At 41.8% G+C, this 10,470-nt stretch overlaps 1 protein-coding gene across 1 annotated transcript; it reads left to right on the forward strand.

The window, feature by feature from the left end:
* Positions 1-787: 787 nt before the first annotated feature.
* On the forward strand, positions 788-8,140 carry LOC104507206 (chromosome unknown open reading frame, human C14orf180). Its single transcript, XM_010148414.1, has 4 exons — positions 788-841; positions 3,162-3,288; positions 5,131-5,157; positions 7,938-8,140. Exons 1-4 carry the CDS (start codon positions 788-790, stop codon positions 8,138-8,140), a joined length of 411 nt encoding a protein of 136 aa, XP_010146716.1.
* The last annotated feature ends 2,330 nt before the right edge of the window (positions 8,141-10,470 follow it).

A 10,470-nucleotide genomic window follows, 5' to 3' on the forward strand; every position in this document is an offset into this window, starting at 1 on the left:
CCATATTTCAGCAGCCATGGCAGCTATATCTGACTGGAAATTGTATATTTGATGATGACCTGCCTTCAGCATTTGACAAGGGGCTGTTAAAGCTTCTTGAACAGTAAATCACCCCTCTTCCTATCAATAATCTTATTATAATATCTGTAGAAATGTCTAATGTTAAAATCCCACTTTATTGCTATAATAATGAATCTAATTTGTAAAACATATAAAGAGAGGCCATAACTGTACTGGAGCGAGATATATGTGATCCCACATCTATATAATTTCCTTATGGCTTTTTCCCACATACTTTGAATGTGAGAAGGATTAAAAGCAATCCCGCTTGCAGGATTTTTGACACTGGGAATGACTTTTGGAAAGGAGATCAATGTGATCATGGACATGCAGTAACCATTATAAAAAGAGGAGCTTCAACTTCACATTTATGCATAGAAATATGTAGGTGTTTATCTGTGATTTGCTCCATTCAGCCCTTTTCCAGTTGCCAGGAAAGCCCTGCTTTTCAGCTGCACAGTCAGTATTGTCACTATGTGCTATTTTTGGCTACTGAGTACATTTCAAGTAACGTCATCCTTCCCAAGCCAACACTGGTATGAAGGGCGGAAACTCTTCTTTCCACTCCTCTGTCATTTGCTGCTACTCCCATCTGCTCGGGGGCATTGCCTGCTTGGTCCTCACTGCAGAGGGATCTCCAGGCGCTTTCCCCTGACCCATTTTCTTGTGCAAGTGGCTTTCGAACTGCAGCTTCGTGCGGGAGGCTTCATGTTGGCATCCAGAGTACATGTCCCAAATATGCCCAGACCCACCTTCTGATCCTAGTGCAGAGGAGCTGCCGGTAAGTAAGTAATCTCTCAATGGGTGATAGAGTCCTTGTGTCCAACACCCCGAGCTTTTCACAAATGGGTTATTTTAAGGGCATATAATTTTCTGACTAGCACTTTGGTAGGATTCCAGCTCTTGTCTCAGTATGTTAACACTGGGTTTCCATCTGAGAGGAGAATGCATAATTTTTCTGACACTGTGTAGCTTTGATTTCCATAGGTTGTTAAAGCCTAGTAAATACTGTAAATCCCACTTCCTTTCTAAGGTCTTCCTTGGCTGGGTGCTACCCAACCAGCTAGCTGTTTAATGGGGTTTTTTTTCTTCTGATGTAACTGTTAGGTATTTGGAAAAGCTTATATGGACAAAAGCCACACTTGGGAGTTATAAATCACTTCACATAATAAGATTCAGTTTCCTTGGTTGTGCCACAGGAGGAACACTCCTAGCTATAACTGAACCTATAACCACTATTAGCCTGACCTGGGCATCTTCTGCTGTGTCTCCCTAAACCTATTTCATTTTATACAGAGTAATTAAATATTCATTATGTCAGAAAGTGTGTGTGTGTGTATGTGACTGTAGCAGAGTGATTACAGTACTCACCTTGTAGATGAGAGACCCTGTTCCTAGTGACTGCTCCAATGAATATTTATGTATTTGATATGAAGTATTCATTGGAGCAAGGATAAGAACAGACATCTCCCACAACCAAGAAACACCCTAACAACAGGCTGTAAAGTAATTCTTCCATTCTTTCTTTCTTTAGCTCAATGAATATTTAATTATGCCAGGCAGATTCTAGTGGCAGAGGCTGAGATTCCCTGCTCCCACATGTGCACCATAGCTCTGGTGATGAGGGTGTGCTTAGAAGAGATGTGGGTTCTTATTCCTTTGGACTTAGAAAGAAGTTGAATCCAGGTTTCCCATAGCCTGGATGGGTCTTCCAGGATCAGACCTGCTGAATGAAAAACACAGAGCTGTTCCCAGTCATGAGACAGAGGTGGTATGAATGCTTGTATGACCCCAAGCTCAGAGAAATCATTCTTATCAGTGATAAATTAAGCCAAAATCTGGTTTATAAACCCCTCAGGAGAAGGTATCAAAGCTGAAGGCATTCCTCACTCCATTGCTGTTCCTGCTGGCTATGTTACGTGCCTTTCTGAGATTATCCACAGTATGATGTATGGGGAAACCTACTTATCCTCTGCACTTTGGGGTCTGACACCCCCAGACTGTAGTTAATGGGACTTAATCCTTCTTCTGCAGCCCAAGGAGTGGGTGTGTGAAATAGTGAGTGTGGGGAAAGCATCCAAAAATAAAAGGTGTAGGGACAGGGTATTTGAGCCTAAAATGGACAAAAGTAGCAGGCATTGAGGAGCAGAAAGATTGAAGAAGGAAGAAGAACATGGAGGAAGGAGAATGCAATCAATGAGTGGGGAAAAGACACACAATGGAAGAAAAAGAAGCAGGGACAGTGACCAGAAGGAGCAAACACACCATCTAAGAAATAATACCCTTTATGCAGCAGAGGAACAAGGTGGAAGACAAAGAGGTAGACAAGACTACTTGATCTTAAAGTAGTCTTCAAAAAGTAGAAAATTTGCTTTCCACTTCCAGAGTACAGTGGGTGTCTCTGAACCAAGATGCTTTGGATACGTTTTGGGGATCTGGTGGTGGGAGCATTCCTATGCAGAACAGGGACTTACTACTATTATTGCAGCTCTGTTTCTTGTCATTTGGCAGAATCCACAGCAATCTGATTCCATTATCAAAGACTGAGTGCAGCTTCCAAGCAAAAATTAGAGCAACAACATAGTTGTGATATCGAAATGCAAACAAATTACCTTCTCGTACCCATCAACATAGTGTCCAAACCCAAGACTGCTGCATAGTCTCAGTTGTTGAAATGGCAGTGCTGCATTTAGAACGGAGCTGCTTAGCTCAGAGGAACATTTCAAAGGTGTTCCCAATGATATGGTTCATATATTTCATATCACATTTATGTCCATCTACCCCAGGGCTGTTGAGCAGCAGCCTTTGGTATCTGTTCGCTTCAATTTACAGAAAGGAACACTTTGCTGTCTGTTACTTTAGCCAACCTTTTTCCTGAGAAGACAGCTTGAGAGTACTGAAGATCTATGACAATGGAGGAATATCCATATTGTCTTGCTATAAATATTACAGTGGTCTGACTATAAATGTCAAAACAGATGTGTTTCATATCATGTCCTTCGAGGGACATGGTAACAGAGTAACAAAAGATCAAAGCTTCATCCGGACATGTTACTCCAGTTTGAATGGCCATGTGCATTGTGTTTTGATCAACTCTTCAGACAGATGACAGTAGCTATCCTCCTTCAATACTGAGGAAAAGGACACCTGTGGGCCAAGCTGTGGGGGAAAAGAGGAAAGCAGAGAGAAGGGTTCGGTTTCGTGAGCCAGAAGAAGTCATTGAATATGGTACGCTCAAGCTATTAATCCCTTTGGCATGACCTTTCCAGCTTTTAACCTTTGCCTTGTGTGTCCACATCATCTTCCTCCTCTGATAATATTATTTATGGTTTTGCACTCAGCACGGAGCAGAGGACAGACAGTTTCTGCTGTGTGCTCTGCAGAATTGCATCTGGTCCATTTGCCTTCCTTCCCTGGGAGGACACTGGCTCCTGCATCACATTTGACCAGCCTCAGGGCTGTTCTCGACATGAACAACGGAGTCAGCTCCCACAGGGTTGTAGGACATGGGTTTGGCTGAACCCCAGGTCTACCCCAGAACAATGCTTCCACTCACAGAGAGGGATCTCAGACCAATTTTAAACATGCTTATATCATTCTGGGAAATTAAGTTGTAATGGCTGGGAGGGAGCAAGTGCTTTCACATTTCTGAGCAGCATGCATGCCACAGGGTACAATAGCGAAAGTCTGAGACTTGCTGGCCCACTGGGTTAAAAGCAGCCAGGATGTAACCGTTTCTGTCAACAAGGGCACCCAAGGGATGACACAGCTAACATAACCTTTCATTTATGAGCCAAAATAACATTTTGCAGGTCAGTCAACTGGGGTCTAGCATGAGGATCCAGTTTGCACTGCTGCACATGCTGTATACAATTTATAACGAAATAAGAACTGTTGCTTCATTTTGACTTTTACAAACTGTCTCAACTAAGAAAAATTGTATTTATTGATAAGAAAGTACAATTGTATGGGTTTGATATCTCAGTCAGTAAAAACACATGTGACAGAATGGTAAAATTTCTGTGTCAGCCACCTGTTTGGATAGCTACTCAGCTTCTAAAAACAGGCTTGGCATCCACTACTGTGTTTCTACACATTGTTTTGCAGTAAGTTGTTTCTGGTGCCTTGTCACGCAGGAATGACAAGCTGTTCCTTGATAAGGTTGTTGACACAGCCTGGGCTTTCCCATCAAGACTAAACTCCTGGAAAGACTCAGTGAGTTGACTTCAGATTCTCCAAAGCTCATCTGACTGCTCAAGAGCAGGACTTTGATGAGGTGTAATACCCTCTTCAGCTCCCAGAGTTTGTGCCCCCAGATCAGCACTCAGTCAGTCCAACCCAGGGGAACCTGGTTCATCTCCCACTAGCTCTGAATTGTGTTCAGCCATGCTCCAGCTCAAGGGAGCTGCGAGGGCAGAGAAGACTCTGACTCTTTTCCATGAAAACATGAGAAATGTCCCAACCCGTAATTAACATTCTGTGTTGCAAACAACCTGTGATTTAGATGTTTTGCTGTTTGTACACAAAACATTATTAACGTAGAGGCTGGTAAGATGACGGTTTCTGGCACCACTGAAATTTTTCCATTCTCTGAACTTTTCAGTCTGCATTCTGTCTGGGTCCCAGCTGCCAAGCGGAGGCAGTTCCAGGATATTGTTGGATAAAAGTTGCATCTGACAGTGGGCTTTGCTTTCTTAACTTTCATTCTTTGCTCAGCCTGTTTCTCTATCTCCTGTCCCTTCTATAAATGATGTGGAATTGGGAGGTCTTTTTTGCAACAGCTGACTCCTGACCTCCCTGCAACAGCAGCAAACTCTGTCTCTGAAATCCCTCATACAGTATTTTTTTTTTTCCACTTTCCTGAAGTGTACCTGCATCTGCATGTTTGCATGGAATGAGTAGATCCTCATCTGGCATAAATCTGTACAGACAAAAGCAGTCTAAGAGGTGGCTCAGCATCTATAACGCGACAGGCAATTTCAGAGACACTGCTTGGTGCTTGCTTTCTTATTCATCTGCTGCAAAGAAACCTTTCCAGGCGTGTAAAAACATTTTCATTCTGTTTTCTAGCCATTTCCTGCTGTGACTACGTAGTGGGTAAGTCAAAGTTTCATATTATAGCAGTGAGCCATCCATGGCACTAACCTGAGTTAGCCTTGTGGCTGCTGGGATGTGCTGTGCAAACATATCCTCTGTATACAAAGCGTTTCGTACTGTCAGTGGCTGATGTTTTTTTGTCTCAGCATATGAAGAACAAGGTGTTGATGAGGTCTGGTGCAGTATTTTAAACAAGACATCTAGTAAGACAAATAGTGGAAACAAAAATGAAATCCCTGAAGCTGTTTTTAATTTAAATATAATTAATATATTTCATGGCAATAGAAGAGGTGCAGGTTTTTCTCTAAGATATGCAGGGAAAGCACCCTAAGCGAAACAATAGTTCTCCCTGTTGACTTTCATATGTGGGGAAGAGAAAATTCATTTATATGCTGGCAGCAGGGTAAAAATAATAAAAATAATCTGGTTTTTGTTTGCAAGGATGTTCGAGGCCCACCAGCCTTAAAGACCCTCGAGCAAATGTCTGTATCTGGATGTTGTTATGACGGTGAACATTTCTAGAGGACCCAGCCAACATCCAGCCGCTGCTGTATGGAACACAGTGAGGGAAAAGGGCACATATATACATGTATGTATACACACATACAAAGCCATAGTAAGGGAAAGCCAAAGTGAGGCAAATGTCCCCACATTCCCTAGCTGTTGCTATTGCCCAGGAAGAGGGGTAGTATGCTCATGCCAACGGCAGCATCAGCCAAGGCAGTTATTGGGCTAGGAACATGCTACTCTAGCCAAGAAAGAGATGGGTGGAAAAAGAAAGACCAAATATCCTTCAGGTGACACCAGAAATGTATGTCCAAGACAGGAACTGAACCAAAATCTCCTGTATCCTGGTCCATTGCTTTTCTCGGATGAGCTGGTTTTAAGCGTTCAGTTCAAACAAACAATTTAGCTAAAAAATTTAAGCATTAATTTTCTGTTTGTAATCTAGAAAAGAGCAAACTTACATTTAAGTACTTACTTGTAGGTATGTGCTGAAGCTGGTGTGAGCACAGTTTATGACTGTATCAATTATGGCTATTTATTTACGGCATTATTCTTCCATGTTATTTTTTTTCTGTTCCTGGACTGAACATACTCCTTTATTGAGAGGATATAAGGAAAAGCCAAGTTCGCATTTGAGATCACCCAGAAATTTTACATGAAAAGTAACTTTCACAAGATTGAAAATGGTTGCAAGTACTTCATAGAAAAGGGCTGATGTGAAAAGCTGCTTAGCTTCCACAGAAATTTTTCACTATTACCAGGTATGCTTGTCAGCCAGGATCCATGCTTTTAAAGGCAGGTAGTCACCCAGTCAAGAACTGTATCTCATGGTGTGGGAGGTCACACAAGGGAAATACCAACTTCCAAGTCACAAATCAGTGCAAAACCAAGAAGTGGTGAGTGTATGGTAGTTATTCCCTGGTTAAATACCTTCATATAAACCATTCATAGAATAATGCCAATAAACAAAATTATAAAAATTGAAGTCTGCTCATGGATAGTTTGCAAACAGAAAGTAGGGTTAAATGCAAATGAATAAATTATTTGCTGCAAATGTTTCACTCAGATCTATTATGGGACATTGATTTTGTTTCTGGTTAGCTATAAAATGACTGCCTATTAACATTTTACCTTTTCCCCATACACTTTTTGATACATTATTATGTGTTTCTTGGTTGGTTTTATGACTTTTACCTTCCTCTGTACATCTGTATGACAGTTTAATTGACTGCTGTGTATTCCAGGGCTCATATGAGAGGCTAATTTAAATATGAAACAGCTAATGTTGGCCCTTTACCCATAATAATACAAACCACATTTTTATCTCCTTATTGATTATGTTCATATGGCAGGAAAATAGCTATACACTCTGGGTTGTTATTCAGGCATGAATTTGGTTTTATACTACATGTTTAATACTCAATGAGCATTATAAAATAATACTGACTGTGCAATGGCCATGCAGTCAAACACAGCAGCCAGATCTGAATCCAACTGGATCCCCAAGGCCCATGGATGGATACTCACGTGCAAGGGCTGGGGCACCACCTCTGAGGATCTGCATAGATGTCAGCGACCTAATCGTAGCCTGCTGATTTCCACGTGTTCTGTGCCTGACCTACAGCACTTTAAACATCCGTGAACCATGTTTTAAAAGCCACAAAAATATTTACAGTATCCTCATGCTTCAGAGCAAGCACTGAGGACGTCCCAGTGTAATTATCACACCTAGCACTCAGAGAGAGGTTAAACCTGCAAAAGCTTTCTAAATATGCCTTGCAGTTAACAGAGCCACATCTTGGTTCTTGCTGTAATTAGCAAAAGCCTGAAACAAGCTGAGTTACCACAGAAAAGGAAAAAACTCTAGATCTTCTCTCTTTATGGAACATTTGTGAGCATTAAATAATTCAACAAGGTACCTTAATATTCTCCTAGTGTTTAATCTAACATTTAGCTTAAAGGTATAAAAAATTATTGTTGGAAGGAAAATTGAGATCATGCATTATCTATGGTAATCCTGTTCTTATTGTATATAATTAAACTCTTTAAATGCTCTATTAGATGAGATCTTTTATACTCACCTCCCTCCATCAGAAGGTGTGACTCACTATCACTTAACTAATGCCCATGGAAGTATTCACAACCAGAGCCCTGTGTTCCCCACTGTTCCCAGAAATGTGGGACAAAGACATCAGCAGGGGGTCAGATTTGGGAAGTGTTTAAGATGACACTGAAATAACACTGCTTTCTTTTCTCTCCTCATCACCATTCAGTAGATGACAGGTCATCATCTGGATTGCCTGTGCTCCTGTGGCTCTCATTTTGTGTGGTGCTGATCCTGGCTGTGAGCCTCTACTACACCAGCATGCAGCAAGATGTCAAAGTCCTGGAGGAATTTCAATCCCGACTTGTTATCTTCTTTCTTCAGATAAGACACGTGGCCCAGAAATTCTGGACCTGGTTTATGAGGCAGTAGCAATGTCCTCCGGCCTGACAGACATTTCAGAGTAGAACTAACAAGGCAGAACAAAGCTCCCAGACTACTCCAGCCACATGAAGGGAAGACGTCAGAATCCACCTCAAAGAGCAAGAAAACCCACCCTTGTTCTGCACTGCCCAGCAGCCACTTGTTCTCTTTTTTTTTTTTTTTTTTTCACTTTACTGGGCAGTCGTAGCACCCAGAGGTCCCACCAAACTCATGTTCCATCATCCTGAACAGCAAATGAGTATCTGAATTTTGTCCCCCAAAGAGCTCGTAAACTGCTGATATGAGGAGCAGAGGTAGAGAGAGAAATACACTGACCTGTGCAGGCACCAGCAAGCTCTGAATGAAAGTCTCTGGAGTCTCAGGTCAAGGCTTTAAATACCAAATCATCTTTCTCCTCAAGTCTCCTAAGAGCTATTCTGCAAAAGTCAAAATAAAGCTGAGCTATCGCACAAACACTTCTCTGGTGACCAAAGGCTTGGCAAGCTGCTATATTTATACACCTGAAATGATTATTAGTAAAATCCCAGCAACTGCCTTTCCTTTTTCCCTTCATGCATTTTTTCCTCCATGGGCAAAAGCTGTTTCTTAATGTTTTACTTGATTCCCAGGTGTGAAAAAGAACATGAAAACTCATTTAAACTGTAAATAGTTTATTTGCCTAACATAATAAATAGCAGGATTGAATCCAAGGGTAATTATCAAATCAGTAGTTTAATCCTCTGGGTTTGATCCAGTCCATAAACCCCATGAGCTGAGCTTACAAGATTTATGATAGTGCTTGTATGCAGTCAGGGGTTATGCATTTATGCCTGGGTGTTCAAGGAATTATATAATAGTAATACGACTGTTTATAAAAGCATGGGAGGCAAAGCCCTTTTATCTCTCCATTATCCCACCATAATACATACCTCGTTGAAGGGAATCCTTTTAATGGGGATCATGCAATAAATGCAGAACAATGCTCTGGGTGCCTGAGAGGAGAACAAGCGAGTGCAAATTTATAAGCTTCAGCTATGGGTTTGGGGTTTTTTTTCCCTAGACAGAACCAGTACAATCAGCTTTTTAGGCCTTAGATTCCTGTCAAGTAGCACCTGAGGTGTGCTTGGCATTATTTGGTGTGATAAGGTTGGCATCAGAACCTGTAAGAAGAAAAGGAAAGAAAAAAAAAAAAAGAAAGAAAGAAAGAAAGAAAGAAGGAAAGCACTGCAGATGGAAGAGATGACTGTAAGACCTTGGCTCAAACTCCTCTGCCATTGCAACCCACTGAAAAGGTGGTGCTTTATTTTTAATTGAGTCTTTTTTATAAAAGGAGGGCCTTACCTCTCTGCCCCAAAACCCTTCTTCCAAGCAGCCCACGGATTTTAACAGGCAGAGGATAAACAGAAACACGTTATGCAGCTTTCTCTCAAGAGGAGCATGGGCAACAACTTCACTGAGTCACAAAGATTGCAGAGGCTGAAAGAAGTGAATTCAGTGGCTATTCCCATGCTCCTCCTAAGATTTCAAAGGCCACTGCCGTTGCATTTGACATGCTGCCACACTGGGAAGCAGAGGCTGCTGCAGGAGTGTTTAGCCCAAGGGCTCTTTTTGCAAACCACTTGGGTGCCCAAGCTCAGAGGGTAAGTTCCACTGCTGCTTCCCATCCCTCTACTCTCTCTCAGCCCTGCTCTTTAGGTAATAAAGAAGAAATGTTTTAAACTTGTGTGCTGGTGAATCTTTACTGAAAAGGTTTGGATTGGTGTATTCATGGGGCAAGGGAGTCATTAGAACTTCTGTTTGCATTTTTTAATGTTTATGATCTTCTTAATATTTATCTTGAACCTCTTAGGCAAAGTGGTGGCATTAGGTGGCATTAGGTGGCATTAGGTGGCATTCCATCCAGAAGCCTTTTTCCAAGGGATATTTGCCTCACTGCAGGTCATGGCACATTGCAACCATCATAGAATCACAGAACGGTTTGGGTTGGAAGGGACCTTAAAGATCATCCAGTTCCAAACCCCCTTCCTTGGGCAGGGACACTCTCCACTAGACCAGGTTGCTCAAAGCCTCATCCAGCCTGCCCTTGAACACTTCCAGGGATGGGGCATCCACAGCTTCTCTGGGCAACCTGTTCCAGTGCCTCACCACTCTCTCTGAGAAGAATTTCTTCCTGATATCTAATCTAAACCTCCCCGTTTTCAATTTAAACCCGTTACCCCTTGTCCTGTCACTACAGGCTCTTGTAAAAAGGAACACAAGAAAGCAAATCTTGAGATGACAAAAACTGAGCAATCTCAAGAGACTTCCAGTATGTTAGCAGCCTGTTTTTTGTAACTCTA

The sequence above is a fragment of the Eurypyga helias genome, unplaced genomic scaffold, assembly GCF_000690775.1.
Source record: "Eurypyga helias isolate BGI_N326 unplaced genomic scaffold, ASM69077v1 scaffold3783, whole genome shotgun sequence".
NCBI classification, from domain to species: domain Eukaryota; kingdom Metazoa; phylum Chordata; class Aves; order Eurypygiformes; family Eurypygidae; genus Eurypyga; species Eurypyga helias.

What these genes read in the sequence shown, in the direction of transcription:
- LOC104507206 (XM_010148414.1), top strand. Translation starts at nt 788, where the DNA reads ATGTCCCAAATATGCCCAGACCCACCTTCTGATCCTAGTGCAGAGGAG. An exon ending in CTAGTGCAGAGGAGCTGCCG is followed by an intron (nt 842 to 3,161) that starts GTAAGTAAGTAA and finishes TCAACTCTTCAG; the next exon opens with ACAGATGACAGTAGCTATCC. An exon ending in AGAAGAAGTCATTGAATATG is followed by an intron (nt 3,289 to 5,130) that starts GTACGCTCAAGC and finishes TCTGTTTTCTAG; the next exon opens with CCATTTCCTGCTGTGACTAC.